At 42.9% G+C, this 22,888-nt stretch overlaps 1 protein-coding gene across 3 annotated transcripts in view; it reads right to left on the reverse strand.

Moving 5' to 3' along the window:
- Positions 1–22,888, reverse strand: part of ctdspla (CTD (carboxy-terminal domain, RNA polymerase II, polypeptide A) small phosphatase-like a) — a 266,232-nt gene that overhangs the window by 48,179 nt on the left and 195,165 nt on the right. Inside the window, exons 3-4 of one of the 3 annotated variants that reach the window (XM_063044580.1) lie at positions 14,349–14,381; positions 9,002–9,103 (exon numbers count right to left, since the gene is read on the reverse strand). The exons of 1 other annotated variant lie outside the window; for it this stretch is intronic. In XM_063044580.1, coding sequence (XP_062900650.1) covers positions 9,002–9,103; positions 14,349–14,381 — 135 coding nt within the window. The remainder of the gene's footprint in view (positions 1–9,001; positions 9,104–14,348; positions 14,382–22,888) is intronic. One more of the 3 variants, XM_063044581.1, reaches the window with a different exon arrangement.

Consider the following 22,888-nt stretch of genomic DNA (forward strand, 5'->3'; position numbering starts at 1 on the left):
AAATTCCTAATACATATAAACGTACACGGCAAATGAAGTTGATTCTAGATTCTCTTCGGTATCCTTTTCAAACCTCCACATCTTTCCTGTAATCGGGCAAACAAAATTACACACAAGAGCAAGTGGATTTATCCAGCTGCTCCATAAATAACTTATTGACTATTATATTCAATACTCTGACCAATAAAGGCAAGCATGTGGATCGCCTTTATTGTAAGACCATCAGACATTAGAGCCAAATTAGGTCCTTTGTCCATTGAGTCTGTTCCACTGTTTTATCGTGGCTGATTCATTTTTCCTCTCAGCTCCAATCTCCTGCCTTCCTCCCCATATCCTTTCATGCCCTGACCAACCAAGAATCTATCAACATCTGCCTGAAGTGTACATAAAAACTTGGCCTCCACAGCTGTTTCCATGAATTCCACAGATTCACCACTCTTTGGTATCTCTGGTTATCATCCGAAAAAATTTACTCTGAATTTAATGAATTATTACTGGATGCTTTATACTGTTCACCTAACTAAAAAGGACTGAAGTCAGGCTGAGAAAATGGACCTGCATGCATACTGTACAAGAGCTCTGCAGTGACCAGTGAGTTTACGAAAAGCAGCAGAACAGTTTCATCTGAGTGTGTTCAGTTCCTCCGGTTCTTGGAAGAGAATGACCAGGGAAAGGGTGAAGCCAGAGAAAGCAGGATCTCCCAGTGGCCACACATTTTAATTCCACATCCCATTCCCATTCTGACATGTCTATCCATGGCCTCCTCTACTGTGAAGATGAAGCCAGACTCAGGTTGGAGGAACAACACCTTATATTCCGTCTGGGTAGCCTCCAACCTGATGGCATGAACATTGACTTCTCTAACTTCCGCTAATGCCCCACCTCCCCCTCGGACCCCATCCGTTATTTATTTATATACACACATTCTTTCTCTCTCTCTCTCTCCTTTTCTCCCTCTGTCCCTCTGACTATACCCCTTGCCCATCCTCTGGGTTCCCCCCCTCCCCCTTTTCCTTCTCCCTGGGCCTCCTGTCCCATGATCCTCTCATATCCCTATTGCCAATCACCTGTCCAGCTCTTGGCTCCATCCCTCCCCCTCCTGTCTTCTCCTATCATTTTCGATCTCCCCCTCCAGCTTTCAAATCTCTTACTAGCTCTTCCTTCAGTTAGTCCTGACGAAGGGTCTCGGCCCGAAATGTCGACTGTACCTCTTCCTAGAGATGCTGCCTGGCCTGCTGCGTTCACCAGCAACTTTGATGTGTGTTGCTTGAATTTCCAGCATCTGCAGGATTCCTCGTGAAAGGGTGAAGCGGATTGGCCACCATAGAAATGGACCTGGTACGTACATAGCACGTTTGTGGAATGGAAAAGGCATCGCACTGTGATCTCCCTACAGGCAGTGAAGTGATCTCTATCAGCACCTACAGAATTTTAAGGGAAGCATGGACAAGATCCTTTGACTCCAGACAGTTAGGAGGTGGTGATTTAATAAGGATACTTATTTACTTGCTGCTCATTACGCTGATGGCATTTAGGGCAGCAATGAAGGTCCTCCATCTCTGTCTGTATAGAAGGATTCGTCATTGCTGTTTCTGTAACAATTTTGTTTTACCAGTCAGGATTGTTAACCCTGAACTGAACCACTGAACCTGAAGGACCGGTGGACCACTCTTTGTCTGGCCTCTACCCTTTGACCTGTTTGGCATGGGTAACCTTACCAAGAGCCAATGAACAAGGCACTGAATCCAGACAACAGTGCTCTCCAGGTCATTGAGGCCTCCAAACTCTACGACAAGGTTATGGTCATATTGGAGGATTTAATCAGGATATCTAAAAGTTACTTAAAAAGATTTAGAGTCATATAATCCTAAAGCATAGAAACAGACTCTTCCGCCCATCTAGCCCTGCCAACTTGCTCTTCTGACTAGTCCCATTTACCTGCACCCGGACCATTGCCCTCCATACCCCTCACATTCAAACTTCTGTGACTTGTTACAATTGAATCTGCATCTACCACTTCCTCTGGCAGCTTGTTCCATATTCTCAGCACTGTCTCAGTGAAGAACACCACCCTCAGACTCGCCTTAAATATTTCACCTTTTAACCTCAACCTATGACCTCGAATTCTGGTCTCACTCAACCTGAGGGGAAAAAGCCTACAAGCATTCACATGATCTATACCCCTCATCAATTTATAGAGAGAAATTGTTGTTTTCTTCTGGAAATAACCAGAACAAACCAGCCTGCAAAGATGTTAGGAGGCACTTCTTCACACAAAGGACAGAGGAAATCTGGACCTCCATCTCCAAAAGAAACCTAGGTCTATTGAACTTTTTAAAGCTGTGATAAACAGCATTTTGCTTTGTAGAGAAATTGAGATATAAACAGAACAGGATCTCATTAACTGACAGAACACACTCATGGGGTTGAACACAGATCTTCCTCTTCAGGACTCATCCTCACTTGCCCTTGTAGGCTCTCCGTCAATGTGTTCCTTACTGGAGGAGGGGGGTGCCAGATTCACCCATCAAATGCTAATCCACACTTCCAGAACTAAAGCTTAAGGGAAGAAGTGTGTGAGTGAGGCTTCTGAGACTCAGATCACTATGAAAAATTCCCAGTCATTCCAAGCTTCTAAAGCTGTGCGACGTTCTCACCACACACACAAAAAATGCTGGTGAATGCAGCAGGCCAGGCAGCATCGATAGGAAGAGGTACAGTCAACGTTTTCGACTGGGACTCTTCGTCAGGACTAACTGAAGGAAGAGCTAGTAAGAGATTTGAAAATGGGAGGAGGGGGAGATCTGAAATGATAGAAGACAGGAGAGGAGGGGTGGGTCTAAGAGCTGGAAAAGGGAGAAGATCATGGGACGGGAAGCCTGGGGAGAAACAGAAGGGAGGAGGGGAGCCCAGAGGGTGGAGAGCAGGCAAGGAGTTATAGTGAGAGGGACAGAGGAAGAAAAAAGAGAGAAAAAAGGGGGAAAATTTTTAAAATACTTAAAATAAATAAATAAGGGATGGGGTGTGAAGGGGAGGAGGGGCATTAACGGACATTAGAGAGGTTAATATTCATGCCATCAGGTTGGAGGCTACCCAGACAGAATATAAAGTGTTGTTCCTTCAACCTGAGTGTGGCTTCATCTTGACAGTAGAGGAGGCCGTGGATGGACATATTGGAATGGGAATGGGATGTGGAATTAAAATATGTGGCCACTGGGAGATCTTGCTTTCTCTGGTGGACAGAGCATAGGTGTTCAGTGAAACAGCCTCCCAGCCTGCGTCGGGTCTCGCCAATATATAGAAGGCCGCACCAAGAGCACCAGATGCAGTATATTGCCCCAGCCGACTCACAGGTGAAGTGTCGCCTCACCTGGAAGGACGGTTTGGGGCCCTGAATGGTGGTAAGGGAGGAAGTGTAAGGGCATGTGTAGCAATTGTTCCGCTTACAAGGATAAGTGCCAGGAGGGAGATCAGTGGGGAGGGATGGGGGGGACGAATGGGCAAGGGAGTCGCGTAGGGAGCGATCCCTGCGGAAAACAGAAAGGGGGGGAGGGAAAGATGTGCTTAGTGGTGGGATCCCGTTGGAGGTGGCGGAGGTTACGGAGAATTATATGTTGGACCCGGAGGCTGGTGGGGTGGTAGGTGAGGACAAGGGGAACCCTATCCCTAGTGGGGTGATGGGAGGATGGAGTGAGAGCAGATGTGCGTGAAATGGGAGAGATGCGTTTGAGAGCAGAGTTGACGGTGGAGGAAGGGAAGCCTCTTTCTTTAAAAAAGGAAGATATCGCCTTTGTCCTAGAATGAAAATCCTCATCCTGAGAGCAGATGCGGCAGAATGGAGGAATTGCGAGAAGGGGATGGCATTTTTGCAAGAGACAGGGTGTGAAGAGGAATAGTCCAGGTAGCTCTGAGAGTCCGTAGGCTTATAGTAGACATCAGTAGATAGCTGTCTCCAGAGATAGAGACAGAAAGATCTGGAAAGGGGAGGGAGGCGTCAGAAATGGACCAGGTAAACTTGAGGGCACGGTGAAAATTGGAGGCAAAGTTAATGAAGTCAACGAGCTCAGCATGCGTGCAGGAAGCAGCGCCAATGCAGTCGTCGATGTAGCGAAGGAAAAGAGGGGGACAGATACCAGTATAAGCTTGGAACATAGATTGTTCCACAAAGCCAACGAAAAGGCAGGCATAGCTGGGACCCATACGGGTGCCCATGGCTACACCTTTAGTTTGGTAGAAGTGGGAGGAGCCAAAGAAGAAATTGTTAAGAGTAAGGACTAATTCAGCTAGACGGAGGAGAGTGGTGGTAGAGGGGAACTGGTTAGGTCTGGAATCCAAAAAGAAGTGGAGAGCTTTCAGACCTTCCTGATGGGGGATGGAAATATATAGGGACTGGACATCCATGGTGAAAATAAAGCAGTGGGGACCAGGGATCTTAAAATCATTGAAAATATTCAGAACGTGAGGAGTGTCACGAACATAGGTGGGAAGGGATTGAACAAGGGGAGATAAAACAGTGTCGAGGTATGTTACACTTCCTCCCTCACCACCATTCAGGGCCCCAGACAGTCCTTCCAGTTGAGGCGACACTTCACCTGTGAGTCGGCTGGGGTGATATACTGCATCTGGTGCTCCCGATGCAGCCTTCTATATATTGACAAGACCCGACGCAGGCTGGGAGACCATTTCGCTGAACACTTACACTCTGTCCACCAGAGAAAGCAAGATCTCCCACTGGCCACACATCTTAATTCCACGTTCTATTCCCATTCTGATATGTCTATCCACGGCCTCCTCTACTGTCAAGATGAAGCCACACTCAGGTTGGAGGAACAACACCTTATATTCCATCTGGGTAGCCTCCAACCTGATGGCATGAACATTGACTTCTCTAACTTTCATTAATGCCCCCCCTCCCCTTCACACCCCATTCCTTATTTATTTTATTTATTTTTAATTTTACCCCCTTTTTTTTCTCCCTCTCTCTTTTTTCTCCCTCTGTCCCTCTCACTATAACTCCTTGCCTGCTCTCCACCCTCTGGGCTCCCCTCCCCCCTTCTCTTTTTCCCCAGGCTTCCCGTCCCATTATCCTCTCCCTTCTCCAGCTCTTAGATCCATCCCTCCCCACCTGTCTTCTCCTATCATTTCGGATTTCCCCCTCCTCCTCCCACTTTCAAATCTCTTACTATCTCTTCTTTCAGTTGGTCCTGACGAAGGGTCTCGGCCCAAAACGTCGGCTATATCTCTTGCTATAGATGCTGCCTGGCCTGCTGCGTTCCACCAGCATTTTTTGTGTATGTTGCTTGAATTTCCAGCATCTGCAGATTCCCTCGTGTCAACGTTCTCACTGTAGGTCCAGCAATGCCTATAAACTGTGTGGGTTAAGAGATTATTCCATGAATATTTAAAACAAAATCAAGACTCAAAGTTTATTCAAGAATGTGATAATTATGTGGAACTTGCTGCTATATGGAGTGGTTCAGGAAAATAATGTAGCACTGATGTACTTCAGAAGGCCACTATGATAAGGATCAGAACTAATTGTGTGGAATTCATTACCAAAGACAGCTGTGAAGGCCAAGTCATTGGGTATAGTTAAAGCAGAGGTTGAGAGGTTCTTGATTAGATAGGGGGCCAAAAGTTACAGCAATAAGGCAGGAGAATGGGGTTGAGAGGGATAATAGACCAGCCACGATGGAATGGTGGAGTACTTGATGAACTGAACAGCCTAATCTGTTCCTAGGTCTAAAGGCTCTAATATATTCCAACCCTATGTAATTAGAGTAAATCTTTACTCTTATATTGTTAATTCCATTGTAAAAAAAACAATTACATTCTGCTTGGTCTCTTAACTCCTTCAAGCTTTTGTGATCTACGTTCAAGGACACCCAGGTCACTCTGAATACTGACATATCCCAGGCCATCACTGAGAACATTTTGCCTTCTATTTCTCTTACTGAAGTAACAGTCCAGTGATGTCCATCAGCCAAGTTTTTGCTTGCTTACTTCACCTTATTCCTCCGAGTTTACATACCTGCTTAGTTTACCTGTGCATGACAGTAAATTTGGGTAGCTTTTATTAACTACAAAAGCTGAGCCGAGGCACAAATTTGTGTATGGTACCTTCTACCTGGCTGCTAAGTCCACTAACCAATCTTTTATCAACTCTGCTAACCCTAATCCTGTTATTCTGATTTTGGGAAATGACCTTGAAGAGAATAAGAAGTTCTTTTTCCATGGTGGAAACGGCTAATATGAGGAGGCATAATATTAAGGTGATTGAAGAAAATGATGAGGGGGGTGGAAACGTTAGAGGTAAGATTTTCCAAAACACAGAGTGGTGGATGTGTGGAAAGCCCTACCAAGGGCAGTGGTAGAGGCAGGTATATTAAAGCTGTTTAAGAAACTCGTAAATAAGCACATAGATGATAGAAAAATGGAGGGCTATGTAGGAGGGAAGGGTTAGATTGATTAAAGGTCAACAAAACATTGTGGGCTGAATGGCTTGTACTGTTCTATGAAACTTGCCCATGCTGAGCCCATCTAATTGCACAGATACTACATCTGGCATCAGTACCTCCCATTAGGCACACTTCACCAAAGAGGCCTGGTGAGGTACAGCAGTAGAAGGTTAAACAATCTGATGATACAAAGACAGATTTTTCAGACAAATCTCTTTTTACACCTTAAATAGCAGACCATTTAAGTGACCTATGAGTCTGTAGACATAGTGGCTCGTTGTTACAGGGAAGAAGGGATATGGGCAGGGAACAAGTAAATCTACAAGGCAAGAGTAAACACAAAAACAGAACTGATCACACTGACCTGTGCTTTGACAGAATACCTATATCAAAAGAATTACTTAGTAGCTAATGCAGTAAACCCCAAGATTCTTAACCTGGCAATAAAATGATCCTCCTGTGAAGTAGAATATCTGAGGTGAAAGCAAATAGTTGCAGATTAAAAGTAACAGTGCAGGGTAAGTATCAGCCACTTGATCTGAATAGCCAAGAGAAACATAACAAATGAGACTTCACTTACTGGCAAGACTAATTACCTGAGCAACAATTCCCTTGGCCACATCACAAGGAGGGTTGGGACTACAATTCAGAAAGTTTAAAAATGAGTTCAGGCCATTCAGCCCATCTAGACTGATTTATTATCCCTCTCAACCTCATTCTCCGCCTTCTCCACATAACATTTCACATCCACTACTAATAAACAACCTATCAACCACTGTTTTAAATATACCTAATGACTTGGTCTTTACAACCGTCTGTGGCAATGAATTCCACAGATTCACCACCCTCTGGCTAAATTCCTCCTCATCTCTGCTCTAAATGAATGACCCTCTATTCTGAGGCTGTACCCTCTGGTCCTAGTCAGCCCCACCATAAAAAGCATTCTCTATCTCAGCCTTTCAATATTCGAAAGGTTTCAGTGAGATTCCCCCCACACCCCATTCTTCTAAACTCCAGTGAGTACAAGCCCAGTGCCATCAAATATTGCTCATACATTAACCCTTTCAATACAGTAAGTGCGTTGGCAAACTTGTGGGTTTTCATTCAGGTTTCTTCAGACACTGGCAGACTATCAACTGAGTTTGCACAAGCTGTTCCATGGTAGGGGTGAACATCTGATAATGAATGAAATCCCTTGTTTATGTGCAGGACAGGTTTTATTTTCTTCCTTCTCTGGTAATGTCTTTTTCTATTTGTCAAGGTGGAAGAGGGTCTAGAACTAAGGAATGCAAATCCCCAAGTAAGAGTTTTGATTTGGTCAGATAGGACAACACGGGAGCAAACCACACTCCACTGTTATAATAGCATTGCAGAAGCTCAGATACAGGCCCTCCCTGCTAACAAATGGGTTCCTGTTTTTACAGACATCTACTAATTGATTTTATCAAGTTAGAAAATAGCCAAAAATCATTCAATGTAGTAAGCACACTGCCACATGAGCTCTGACATCAAAGAGTGATAAGAAACCACACAGAGCAAACAAGAGCTGAAATGCACTATGTACATCAGACTTTTTAATTTAGTGGGAGTTTGCTCAAAGGTAAGGGTATCCATAAATTGGATGTAACATAATCCTGGAACGGCTTGTATCCTTTACAATCTATGATGAATGCAAAATGTTAAACTCTTGTGTTTATGTCTATACTTTAACTCTGCAGCCAAGACAGCAAGACAATACTTTTATACCATCCCACTGAGGGGGCTGTGGATTTGTACATGGGTAATGAATTTATTGCTAATCCAGATAGCCCATGGCCAGGAGCAGATGCTAGTATAGCAGTTAGCACGACACTATTACATCTTGGGACATTGGAGTTCAGAGTTCAATTCCAGCATTCTCTGTAAGGAGTTTGTACGTCCTCCCCATGAATGTGTGGGTTTTCTCCAGGTGCTCCGATCTCTCACGGTTAGTGGATTAATTGGTCATCATACATTGCCCTGTGACTAGGCTAGGGTTAAATAGGTGGGCTGCTTGGATATGCAGCTCACTGGGGTGGAAGGACCTGTTCCACACTGTATCTCTGAATAAAAATAAACAAATCAATAAATAAATAGGAGCATCGAGAGAGGAATTATTAAATTATCCTTTGCTTTCAAAAGTTTAAACACACAAAGACGGTTCAGCTAATTATTCACACCGTGGTTTTTTTGGTATATCCAATTACTCCCACTGTGGCTTTTCTCCCCCAGTAACTCTGCACATTTCTCCTTCGTCTATCCAAGTCGTCATCTTTTCCCCATTGTCTCCATCATCGACCCTCATTGGAACACTGTATGTTATGGAGTAAGGAGTTTTAAATTGCAGAACTACTCAAGCATTATCAAACTATAAAACTAGCCATCTGTAATGACAAGTTCCTGCATCTCCAAATCATGCATCCCTTTGCAATAGGTGTGAGATTGACAAAGTGAGAGTTCAACACTTTAAAGTTATCAAAAAATACATAATAAACAATGAACTTTAAACAAAGAACTTGCAGTACCTTAAAGGAACTATGTACTAAGGTTTCATCTAAGTCGATCACTACACATTTCTTTCCAACATCAGATACTCTCATCTCTGGTAAGAGGTATTTGGCTGGAGGCTAAAGGAGAAAAAAAAAACAAAGGGCAAACAAAAACACAAATAAAAAATAAAACAGGATTGATAACAGGACATATATTACTGTAGTACTATAAAATCAACTAGTTGCTGCAAAAATCAAAGATCTGAACTGCTGAGACCCAGATAGGCTAAAAAATAATCATTTCTTTCACCAATATGCACAGCCTCTTCAATGATAGTTCAGTCTCCAAAGGCCGTGGCCAAATTTCAGGTAAAAATTCTCATCATATCAATAATTCAAGACTCCCTCCTGGGAACTTTTAACGAGAATACATTATTACAGAGTTACGGTGGCATTTTTTGTACACTTTTCCTCTTGTGTTCAGGTCTCATTCTCTGGTCGAGGTCCTGCTGCTACCTACCCTTTCCACTCTCCCCAGACCACAACAGGTTGACTGTCGCCTCCTGAGCATAGAAGCTCTTGGATTTGAGTTAACTCTCATTTTCCTCCCTGCTCCCTAATTAGGCTGTATTCCCTGGAGTGCAGGAGAATGAGGGGTGATCTTATAGAATTATACAAAATTATGAGGGGAATATAGATATGGCAAATAATTGCAAGCTTTCTTGGGTTGAATGGTATAATTCTGCTCCTATGGTGTTAAGGTGTTCAGGTTGGGCAAGACTAGAACTAGAGATCACAAGCTAAGGGTGAAAGGTGAAATATTTAAGGGGGAACTTCTTGAGATGTTTTCTCTGGAGTGGTAGAGGCTGAGGGGAGATCTGATAGAGGTTTTTAAGATTATGAGAGGTGTAGAGAATAGACAGACAATATCTTTTTCCAAGGTTTGAAATGTCTAATAAAAGAGGGCATGTATTTAAGGTGACAGGGCATTTCAAAGGAGATGCAAGGGGCAATTATTTTTTTTTTAAAACACAAAGAGTGATGGGTTCCTGGAATGCTCTGCATGGGCTGGTGGTAGAGGCAGAAATATGAGACATTTAGATGGACACAAGAATGTAAGGAAAATGAAAGGATGTGGACATTGTGTAGGCAGAAGAGATTAGTTAGCCATGCGATTACTAATTTAAATGGTTTGACACAACATTGTGGGACGAAGGTCTTGTTTCAATGCTGTATGTTCTATGAAAGTAACTACAAGGGGGCTGTGCCTAGGAAATTATAGGGCTTCATGTTGTTGGTCTTGAGTCATTGCTCTGTTACCCACACATGGTTCACTGCATGCCAACACTCTGACACAGGATCCAACTTCAACTTCTGGTAAGAAATATTTAAACATTCTTCAATTTCAAACCAGATAATGTTAAAGAAAGTCTGACAATATTCTCTTGTGCTGACAAAAAGCACTTCCAAATTCATGAAGCGCATTTGTTATTTGGAACATTATGCCTAACGTGAGTGCTCAAGTGACAATGTGTTGAACCAAGGCTTTTCAGTCACAAACTGCATTCCTTTCTGTACAGATCTGGTCACTCCATTACAGGAAGGATGTGGAGGCTTTGGAAAGAGTGCAGAAGAGGTTCACCAGGATGCTGTCTGAATTAGATGGTATGAGAAAAGAGGGGAGGTTGGACAAACATGGATTGCTTTCTCTGGAGCTGCTGAGACTGAGGGGAGACCAGACAGAAGTTTGTCAAATTATGGGAGACATAGACAGGGTAGATAGCTGGAGTCTTTTTCTCAGGATAGAAATGTCAAATAAAGAGGATATGCATTTAAGGTGAGAGGGGGAAAATTTAAAGGCCAAGTGTTGAGCAAATTGTATTTTTTTTTAGAAAGAGTGGACAGTGCCTGGTATATGTTGACAAGAATAAGACTGAAAGCAGATACTACAGCTCTGCCACAGGAAACAGTTGAGGCCAGTTCACTGGCTATACTTAAGAGGGAGTTAGATATGGCTAAAGGGATCAGGGGGTATGGAGAGAAGGCAGGTACAGGGTTCTGAGTTGGATGATCAACCATGATCATACTCAATACGGTGCAGGCTCGGAGGGCCGATTGGCCTACTCCTGCACCTATTTTCTATGTTTCTGTGTTTCTATGTTTAAGAGGCTATTAGATAGATACATAAATGTGCAGGGAATGGCAGAAGGAATTTAGTTTAATTTGGCATTGTGTTTGGCAGAACCATTGTGGGCTGTACTATTTTCTATTTATTCTATGTCGTCATCTGGTGACAACACAAAGACAACTTCAATTCACTTCTTTTAAACTCTTTGTTGTGGTGAGCCAGCTGCTTGTACCACTGCAATTTCTAAGTTCAAGGTGAGAGGGGAAGGATTTAGAAAGGGACCTGAGGGGCAACTTGTTCACACAGGACGGAACGAGCTGCCAGAGGAAGCAGTTGAGGCAGGTACAATAACAACATTTAAAAGATACTTGGTTCAAAAGTACATGGACATGAAAGGTTTAGGAGACGGGCCAAATGCAAGCAAACGGGACTAACTTAAATGGTTGGCGCGGACAAGTTGAGACAGAGTGAAATCCTGAATTCCCTAGTTCCAATGGTGGGACCTAAACTGATACCTCAAGTTAATTAGTCCAGACCTTTCTTACTGGTTCATTAATATGATCACTGAAGATGGTCTGGTCTCAGGACCAATACCATGTTAATTTCCCTCCTATTAATTTGCCATACCTCTCCTCCACAACTCCAAACCAAGACAATGAGCCACATAGCAATAGGCCCAGCATACACAGTCCACAATAAGACTTCATCGCTGAGCAACTGAGTGAACTTGCAGCAGTATCAAGCAGGCATTGGCTCAGAAGATGTCAATTATTAGAGGGCTAACTCCAGTGCTAATTGTTTTATTAAGCTTAACTTGAAGACATAACATCTTAGCAATGGGCCTAAATTCCACTGTATTATACATGAATACACACAATACTGGCTTTACTCAACTGTCAGCACCAATCACATAATCAGAAATAATTTTACTTAAGAATATATTTTTTTACTGTTTGTTCATTTTAGCAGTATTTTTACCCATTATTGAAATATGACTTCTACGGCCTTTACATCTTGAATCAAGATGGAATTTCATTACATACGGGCTGGAACTGCCTTTCAGTTTCCATATGAAAAATGAAGCATAAATAACCCTCTTTAGCCCTGCAGGGAGGAACGGGACATGTTTTGCTGCTGTTGCTTTGTTGCCCATCACATTTTGTGTTGTTCTGCCCAGCACTGTGGGCCTGCTATGTTGGTGCCGGAATGTGTGGCGACAGTTGTGGACTGCTCCAGCACATCCTCGCATGTGTAGGTAGGTTCCTAATGCAAACAGTGCATTTCACTCTACACTGATGCAGATGACTATGCGTGCAGCTATAGTGAAAGGCCTCAAAGAAAATTATATCCATCCCCAAGCTTGAAAAATCTGCTCAAATGTGGAAAAGGATAAACTTAGAGCATTCTGTAAACAACAAATAGAATTGTGCTCCTGTAGTTTCAAGCATGCTTTTCATTGCACCTGTGTATACAATAAACAATCAACTTGACTCTCAGCCCTTTATCAGAGGAACTGGATGTTTCAAATTAAAATTTGTACAATGAAGAGCTTTCAAATAATTTAGCATCTTCATCTTTAATTACATTTATTTTAGCAATTATGCCTATGCACCCTGGAATTCCCATCTGAAGATAATTATTGGGTCAAGTCTTTAAGTAAGAGCACCAAGCTGACAAACTGAAGCCACCTTATGAGGAACTGAAATCCCAAGGTGTCAGCTTAGATTGGTTTCAGCTCCTTGAACGAATTAGCCTCTGGTCTGGGTTTCTGCAGTTAAGAGCAGTGACTTCAGCAGAATGACTTTTGATAAGAAAAACAGTCTTACCGTACATTGCTCCTAATGTACACAGGATGAACATCAGTGTAATAAAAACTAGAAATTAATTCATTGAATCAGACAGCTACAGCTTAACTCTCGATGGCTTTCACAACTACAGGATACCATGTCCAAAATGGGTGATTTTTGAAAAAAACACATCTCTGCCCAATCCCAAATCCTGAACACACCCCCACCACCACCCAAATGCACTGAAGATCTTCCAAATGAAGTCTGGGAAAGCTGACTTTATTCTAGTCATATTCTAGTTAATTTCCATGGGAACAACACCCCGAATAACCAAGTTATGCCATGCTATTAACCAAATTAACATCCCAGTGTGGTTAGTGTAAATCATTTTGGATAAAAGCACTTTCTTAAAATAGATAACTGCAAAACTAAGGAGCAGATAAAAGGAAGCAGATGCAGGAAGAGAGCAAGGGTGAGGGCATTTATGTGGCTTCAAGTCAAACATGAATCTGATTCTTTTGCTTTTGGCTGGCTTGATTGGTTAATTGGCAGACACTGCAGTAGTGTGTGACTGGCAAGGTGTGCAATTGGCCAAATGGCCAGCACCCCAGCAGCAGACGACTAGCAAAGTGGCGGGCACCACAACGGTGTGAGATTAGCCAAGCAGTGGGCAGTGCGACAGCACACGACTGGCCAAGTGGTGGGCACTGCGACAGCACACGACTGGTCAAGCGGTGAGCACTGCACCCGCACACGACTGGCCAAGCGATGGGCACTGCGACAGCACACGACTGGCCAAGCGGTGGGCACTGTGACAGCACACAACTGGCCAAGCGGTGGGCCTTGCGACAGCACATGACTGGCCAAGCAGTGGGCACGGCAACACACAACTGGCCAAGCGGTGGGCACTGTGACAGCACACAACTGGTCAAACAGTGGGCACTGTGACAGCACACGACTGGCCAAGCGATGGGCACTGCAACAGCACACAACTGGCCAAGCGACGGGCACTGCAACAACACACGACTGGTCAAGCGGTAGGCACTGCAACCGCACATGACTGGTCAAACAGTGGGCACTGTGACAGCACACAACTGGTCAAACAGTGGGCACTGTGACAGCACACGACTGGCCAAGCAGCTGGCACTGTAATAGATATATACATAGCAACGCCCCCACCTTTGCTCCTGTAAATAACATAAGATGGGGAAAAACTTCTAGTCCTAAGAAAGGAAGCATGAAGCTAACATAGACGAAACAAACTATACATTTAATATCATCTTGGTACATCTCTGAATGCTGTCAGTCCAATGGAAGCTCAGTTTGTTTAGGATCATGCGACGGTTAAATGAATTAGGATACATACAGCTCTGCACCGGGTTACCAGGAGTCAGATACCCCATGGGCTGCCTACAAGCAGTTTGAAAGCATGCAAGATGGTCAGAACAGAAAATGAAATAATACATACACCGGGACTGGGGATGACCTGCACCTGGTCAGACTGGAGAACAAAACAAAACAGACAAAAAAGGAAAAATTCCAATCAATATGCAGTAAGAAAATATTTTTTGAAGAAAATTAAAGTTAACCAATGTCAAAGATGGCTTTGTTTAACGTGTCATTATGAAATTGGCATATATACACTGGAGAAGGAGACACGATGACACTTAGCCCTTTGTACCACCAGTGCACAATTTCAATGGGTGTAGAGATGAAAACAGTGACCACAGAATGCTCAACACCAGGAAAACGACTGCTTTCAACTGTCCGTGTGCTCTTGGGCCAGACTCTTAGCTGAAATTAGGATCACGCAGATAAACTTGGGCATTGTTGAATAAGAATTGAATTGAAAGTGTTTCGTACCTAAACCATAATAAACTGAATCGGGAAAGATGTAAGCATTCACTGAGAAATAGGGAGAGTGGGGGACAGAGGGAGATAGGAAGGATACAAAAAAAAGGAGAGAAAGAGGAATGTTAAAGGGTAAGGGAATGAGGGAGGTGTAATATTGAGGGAGGGGTGATGGCAGGGAATCGAGGGAGGGGTGATGGCGGGGGATCGAGGGAGGGGTGATGGCGGGGGATCGAGGGAGGGGTGATGGCGGGGGATCGAGGGAGGGGTGATGGCGGGGGATCGAGGGAGGGGTGATGGCGGGGGATCGAGGGGGGGTGATGGCGGGGGATCGAGGGAGGGGTGATGGCGGGGGATTGAGGGAGGGGTGATGGCGAGGGGTGATGAAGAGAGGATGAGGGAGGGGTGATAACACGGTTTCAAGGGAAGGATGATGGGTGGGAGGGGAGAAACGAGGGAGTGGTGGGAGGCTGAGGGACAGGAGAGGAGAGGAGAGAGGAGAGAGGAGAGGAGAAGGGCAGAAAGCAGATTGGGGCCCAAGATAAATAACTGAAAAAATATTGAACAGAGGAACTAACAGTAAATCACGAAAGTTAAGGCAGGCTGCCTACAAAGGCCCACAGAGTTATTTAAACATTAACTCAAAACCGAATCGGAAATGTCTGTCTCAGACGCAAGCCTGTGGTATTTAAAAGTTAACAAAGACTGCTGATTCTGAACTGCACAACTGTTTTCGAAAACACAGTAACCTCCCCTTCAGCTCAATACTGGTCCTGCAGCTTAAGTTATTCAGTGCCAGCAGGAACTTTGGTATGTGTGAAAGTGATCTTCAGTGCACCATCCAAGTATATGACTGACAATAGGTCCCACGGTCAGCAGCAATCAGACTTGCTGAGCAATGGTCTGCTTGATGCCACTTGGTAATTAACACCAACTTCAAAAGAGGCCCACTTTATTGGATGCCGGTGGATGGCAGAATTCTGATCGCTTCCACATGATCTGTGGCTTAATCACAGTACTGGTCCAATTATTAACATAACTGAAATTTCTAAAGGAGCAGGCACATTTGCATTTGAGAATAAAGACTCCAATACAGAACTGTGCAATCAACGGAAGGGGACACTTAATCATTAGATCACGCTGTATGTCACAGTGTGAAAATATGCCCTTCAGCCCAGTGAATCCGTGCTGAACAACAAGTACCCACCAACACTAAACCCATGAGCTCACATCAAATGCTACCACCCACCTACACAGTAGGATGGATCACAGTGGCCATTTAACCTACTACTCACAAGTCAGTGTGAAAAGGTTGAAGCCAGAACACAGGGATGAAATCTCCACACAGACAGCACTATCAGTTGGGATTCAACCCAGTCACTGGAGTGATGTGGCAGCACCTTTACCAGCACAACTACTCTGTTGTTCTTGTGAGGAAACCAAAGCAAGGGACCATATATGAAAGATAAATCAATCCAATTTCCTTTTATCAATCAACACACACAAAATGCTGCAGGAACTCAACAGGAGAGGCAGCATCTATGGAAATTAATAAACAGTTGATGTTTTGTTAGGACTGGAAAGGAAGGCGGGGAAAAACCAGACTAAGGAGGTGGGGGGTGTGGGAAGAGGAGGGAGAAAGAAAGAAAGACGTGCTAGAAGGTGAGAAATGAAAGCAGATGAGTGGCAGAGGAGGGATGAAGTAAAAAGCTGGAAGGTGGAAAAGGTAAAAGTCTGGAGAAAGAGGAATCTGATAGGAGAGAAGAGTGGACCATGGGAGAAAGGGAAGGAGGTGCACCTGGGGAGGTGATAAGCAGGTGAGGAAAAGAGAAGAGGTAAGAAGTGGGGAATTGAAGAGGGAAGAGAGGGTAGGGGAAAAATTACCGGAAGTTGGAGAATCAACGTTCATGCCATCAGGTTGGAGGCTACCCAGAGGTTAATTGCATAGGTTCCTAGTAAATCCCCATTACAGAGGGTGCAAAGATTTACCAAGATGCTGTCTGGATTTAGAGGGCATGTCTTATGAAGGTAGGTTGAACAAGCTAGGGCTTTTCTCTTGGGAGTGAAGGAAGATGAGATGCAACTTGATAGAGGTGTCAAGATGATAAGAGGCATAGATCAAGTGGATAACCAGAGATTTCTCCCAGTTAATACCAGAGGCATAACTTTAAGGTAATTGGGGGTAAGTATAGAAGAGGATGCCAGAGTTATAAACTTTTTTTTAAAAACAGAGTGGTGAGTGAGTGGACCACAATACCTGGGATAGTGGTAGAGGCAGATACATTAGGGACATTTAAGAAAATCTTAGAAAGGCACTTGGATGATAGAAAAACTGAGGGCTATGTGAGAAAGAAGGGTTAGCTTGATTTTAGAGTAGGTTAAAAGGTCAGCACAACCTCATGGGCCAAACGGCCTGCACGGTGCTGCAACGTTCTACGTTCTAGTTAATAGAAAGCTAAATGAGTACGAGAGAGAAAGTCAACATTGAGAGACAAGTAACAGCGAACACAAACTCTGGGCAATATGGCCTGTTTGGGGTTGTAAACTCCACATAATGAAGAGTAATTTATAGAGATTTCACATTCATAGAAACATTATGTTGTCTTGTTTTGCAACTCAGTGAAGCACGGGATGCAGCTCTTGCTTGAGTTGCAAGTGAATTCCACTGCTACCGCCATTGGGCAGGTGGTTTAGAAGCTTTGGGTCCCACAGGAACAGTTTTACCCTTCAACCAAAAAACTCCTGAACCAGTGTGGATAACTTCACTCTCCTCAACACTAAATTATACCGCCATCTAAAAACTAACTTTCAAGGATTCTACGATTCAATTCCTCAGTATTATCTAATTTTTTTTATTTGCATAATCTGTCATCTTTTGCACATTGGTTGTTTGTCAGTCTTTATTAATATTTTTTCATAAATTCTGTATTTCTTTATTTTCTTCTAAGTGCCTGTAAGAAAATGAATCTTAGAGTTGGGTATGGTGACATGCACTTTGATAGTAATATTACTTTGAGTTTGACTTCAAAGAGTGTAGATTTCTCACTCTCTTTAGGCCAAGCCTCTTCAACATTACTTGGCTGAGTGGAAGTTACAGATACTTGCTGTGAATGGGCTACATGGAAAGAGAAATTGCCTGTTGGTGAAATGAACAGGTCCAACAAGGTATGCAAGATACACAGCACGGTGGCATAGGGTTTAACAAAACACCTTACAACAGTAGCTCTAAGATCAGGGGTCAATTCCCATTGCTGTCTGTAAGGAGTTTATACATTTGCCCTGTGACTGCATGGATTTCCTCCGGGTGCTCCGGTTTCCTCCCACATTCCAAAGACATATGGGTTAGGGTTAGTGAGTTGAGGTCAAGTTATGTTCAAGCTGGGTGCATGGCGATACCTGCGGGTTGTCCAGTACAATCCTCACTGATTTGATTTGACGCAAATGAAGCGTTTCACTGTATGCTTTGACATAGGTGACAAATAAAGCTAATCTTTAAGTGAGCAAGTAGAAATAAACCCAAAGAAAATCATCCAAGTGTTTATAGTTTGAAGTTACACAGCATTCTGACTTGGAAATATACTGCCATTCCTTCTAAATCCTAGGAGGGAAGAATGGGGCTTGTTTTGTTGCTAGTTGTGTTGTGTTGTATTGTTCTGCTGAGCACCGTGGGCATGCTATGTTGGAGCTGGAACGTGTGACAACACTTGTGGTCTGCCCCCATACATCCTCGTATGTGTTGGTTGTTAACACAAAAGGCGCATTTCACTGTATGTTGATGCAGATGTGATAAATAAATTTGAATCTAAATCTTGAAGATTCCACACAGAAGCAGATTGTGGAAAACTGAGAAAGAATTGAAAACATCCAAGGCCTTGATTTAACATATTACAGCCTGAAATCAAGTGGGATTTAAGGCACATTTGATAACTGGCGATGGGCCACTGAAGTGAAACCAAGTCGTTAAGGAACCCAAATTAAGGAGCAGAACAAAACTTGGTAGATAAAATTCAATATAACGAAGTGTGAAGCATCACATTTTGGGCGCAAGAATCCCACATAGAAATGCAATTGAAAAAGAGTGAATAATGAATAAAGATTGGCTTGCTGATGCAAATAAACAAAATCAGGCACAGGCATCACTGAAGACATGGAATAAGAAGGATATTCATACAAATAATCAGAGCATTCAACAGGCCTCGTTTGAAATCTGGCTGCTCCTTTTGACAAAAAAATCCACCGGAAAGACTTGCGATTCAATAGGATGATGTCTAGGGTGGTGGCGCTGTCATTATCAAGCACACTCTCCTGTTTCATGGAAATAAATTTAAGAATTGATCCGACTGAGGTGTTCACTATAAATTTAAAAATCCACTTGTGAATGTGAAATACAATGATTTAGAAAATCAGTTGTGCTTTAACTGATAGACACCTTAGAAGAAAAGGTGTTAATAGGCATTGGAAAAGGTCAAGAGTATCATGACCAACAAAATTTGAGCTCAACCATACAATTACATAATAAATTCTTGAGCCTATCATGCCACTAATCTGGAGTTATAGCCTTATCAACCTGTCCTCATAATTAAGACATAGAGGGCTATGGAACCAACACGGATAAATGGGATTAGCATGGATGGGGTACAGCCTTTGTGGATGTGATGGACTAAAGGGCCAATTTCTGTGCTATATGATATTCTAACTTAACACATTGGCATCACTTTAGAAATTCTGCACTGCACATCATTCAGGAATAGAAATGTGTATAAGATGATAAGAGGTATAGAGAGCGGACAGCTAGCACCTTTAACCCAGGGCAGAAATGGCTAATACAATAGGACATATTTTAAGGGGATTGGAGGAAAGTATAGGGGAAGCAATGTCAGTTACACAGAGAGTTAAGTGCAGCACAGTAGCGTATCAGTTAGCGCAATGCTTTATAGGGCCAGCAGTTGGAAGCATGCTATGCTGGTATTGGAAGCATGATGACACTTGTGAGCTGCCCCCAACCCAGCCTCTATCTGTGCTGGCCATTGACGCAAACGAGACGTTTCACCGTATGTTTCGATGTAGATGTGACTAATAGAGCTAATCTTTATTTAAATTTTTTAAGTGGATGGATGGTGGTAGAGGCAGATATATTAGGTAGTTTTAAGAGACTCAGATAGGCACATGAATGATAGAAATATGGAGGGCTGTGCAGGAGTGAAGGGTTAGATTGATCTTAAGAGTAGGTTAAAAGGTTAGCACAATATTATGGGCCGAAGGGCCTGTACTGTGCTGTACTGTTCTACGTTTCAAAAGGAGACAAACTAGCTTGAATACCTAGAACTGCCAGATTGAGATCAAGATTTAGCCATCAGTGAGATGGAATGTCTGTATAATAACTTCAGGAATAAATCTCAATGGATTACATGTGCCATTTTACACCACTACAGACACTTGTGATTTCCCAGACCTGACAAAACAATTTAAGGTGCAGCACTCAAAGCAAAGACTTCAGAGGGAAGATTCAAACAGGGCTATTAGTTACAAATGTCCCTGGTTCTCAGTCTGGACTTTCATCATAATGAGGATCTATTATAACACCGTTCTCCAGATGAACAAGTGGCTGGCCTTCTCATGTGACACTCGTGTGGAATTCTAGGTCTCAACACAACAAGTGCCCTGTAGCTAACCTTGCCTATTACTGGCTCAGTACAAAAGGACTGGTCTACTCAATAGTGGCAGCTTTCTGTAACTAGGTTTGACCGAATTTTATCAGTAGGTCATACCACAAGCTGTTGCCACTCTAAATCACACTTTGAGAGAAAGAGGTATATAACCGTATCCTCAGGCTTTCCCAATGAGATTGGTTATTGCCCTTCAACCATCAGGCTCCTGAACTTCACTCAACTCTGAAATGATTCCACAACCTGCAGACTCACTTTCAATGAGTCGGCAACTCAGCTGCTCAGCACTTACCAATTAATTAAGTACTTAATGGCTATTTATTTATTCATTCATTTATCCATCTAGCTATTATCCATTTATTGTTTGAATATGGTCTGTTGGCCGGTCTTTTTGTGTGTCTGTGTGTGCATGTGCATCTGTCGATTTTCACTGATTCTATTGTATTTCTTTGCTCTACTGTGAATGCCCACACAGGGTAGTACATAGTGACATATACATATTTGATAATACATTTACCTTGAACTTTGGTAATCGGGCCGACAGAAAGCTAGCAGACTACACTCTGCACAATTTCCTTTCCTTTTCTCAAAGCAGGGATTCAAACACTTGCCTGAGTGTTAACTATAAAACTGAAATCAGTAAGGTTTCATCAGTCTGCAGTGAGAGTGCATCAAAACAATCTGGCATTTTGCAATTACAGGACTTCTGCGTGACCTTGCCAACTGTTAAAAATGGGAAAATATGCTACAAGTCCCAGGTTCAAGACTCAAAAATGCTATTTCTTCACCTTAGCCCCGATGAAGAACACCGGCCTGAAACATCAACTATTTATTCATTTCCATAGATGCTACCTGACCTGCTGAGTTCCTCCAGCATTTTGTGCATGGTGCCTCTCCACCTCTGCTTCATTTTCCTCATGTCCTTTCCCAACATTCATTTATGGGGCTAACTTTCACTTGGATAAAACTGGTATCCCAGTTCTACATCAAATTTAGTTTTGACTTTATCAGCACATTCCAAAACTATGCAAAATCCACTAACACAAGAGATTCAGCAGATGCTAGAAATCCAGAGCAACACACACATAATCCTGATGAAGAGTCTCGGTCCAAAACATCAATTATTTCTTCCTTTCCACTGATGGTGCCTGACCTGCTGAGTTGCTCCAGCATTTTGAGTGTGTTATTCTAAAAATCTATTAAGTTGCTCCATAACTTGTATTTGAACACCCTTTTCCTGCAAGTACTTATACTTCAAATTTCGAAGTATATTTATTATCAAAGTATGTAAACAGAATACAACTCAAGACTCATACTCTCACAGGCAGCCACAAAACAAAGAAACAGAATGGAACTCATTCCTAGAAAAACATCACTCAAAGCTTGTAAAAAAAAAAGAACAATGTCTCAATGTGAAAGTGATACACTGGCCAAGTCTAACACCTCCTAATCATGGATTATACTGTCATGTCTTTAATAAACCCATGTATTAGTACCCAGTGTACCCGAAAAACTGATCATTCTAACAAGTGTTCTAAAATTATACTGCCTATTATTGCACTTACAACTCTCTGTCCAAGCAACACACACAAAATGCTGGTGGAATGCAGCAGGCCAGGCAGCATCTATAGGAAGAGGTACGGTCGACGTTTCAGGCCAAGACCCTTCGTCAGGACTAACTGAAGATTTAAACTTCTTCAGTGTAGGCATCACTAGAAGAGGATTCGCAGTAGTGAATTTGCGTTTTAACTCTCTGTTCCTCTTTTTTTTAAAGTTTCACAGGTTTCTGGATTTTTACAGTGTAAGCCCTTTTATTGGGAGACACGAGATTACAGATGCTGGAAATCTGAGTGAACACAAAGGAGGTGGAGGAATTCAACAGAATCAGGCAGCATCTAGAAGAGAGATGGACAGCCAATGTTTCAGGTTGAGACCCTTCACAAGTCCTGATAAGAGACTCATCCTGAAGCAATGATTACCCATTTCCTTCCACAGATGCTGTCTGACCCCGAGTTCCTCCAGCTTGCTGATGTGTTAAGTAAATGGAAAAGGCTCATCAGGACCAAGTAGCCCATTAGTGAAGGTTCTTCCTTTTAATGGATGCATGGGCTACATATCACACCAAACAGAATTCGAGATAAGGTCAACCATTTAGATCAGCTTTGTTTATTCCAATCAAGTCACTCCTTATTCCTTTCAAAAATGTCTTCAAGTCAATAGTTCACTTTGAGAAACAGAGGTGACAATCACAAAGTTTAACATTAAATTCATTCACTCATGGTGATTGTGATTGTCATGTCATGGCAGTTGTAGACCTCTTATCTTAGAAAGGATGTGCTGCCATTGGAGAGGAGGTTCACAAGAATGATCCTGAGAATGAAGGGGTTAATGAATGAATAGCTTTTGATAGCTCTAGGCCTGTACTCACTGGAGTTTAGAAGAATGAGGGGGGATCCAATTGAACCTGTCAAATATTGAAAGGCCTATACAG

The sequence above is a fragment of the Mobula hypostoma genome, chromosome 3, assembly GCF_963921235.1.
Source record: "Mobula hypostoma chromosome 3, sMobHyp1.1, whole genome shotgun sequence".
Classification (NCBI taxonomy): Eukaryota; Metazoa; Chordata; class Chondrichthyes; order Myliobatiformes; family Myliobatidae; genus Mobula; species Mobula hypostoma.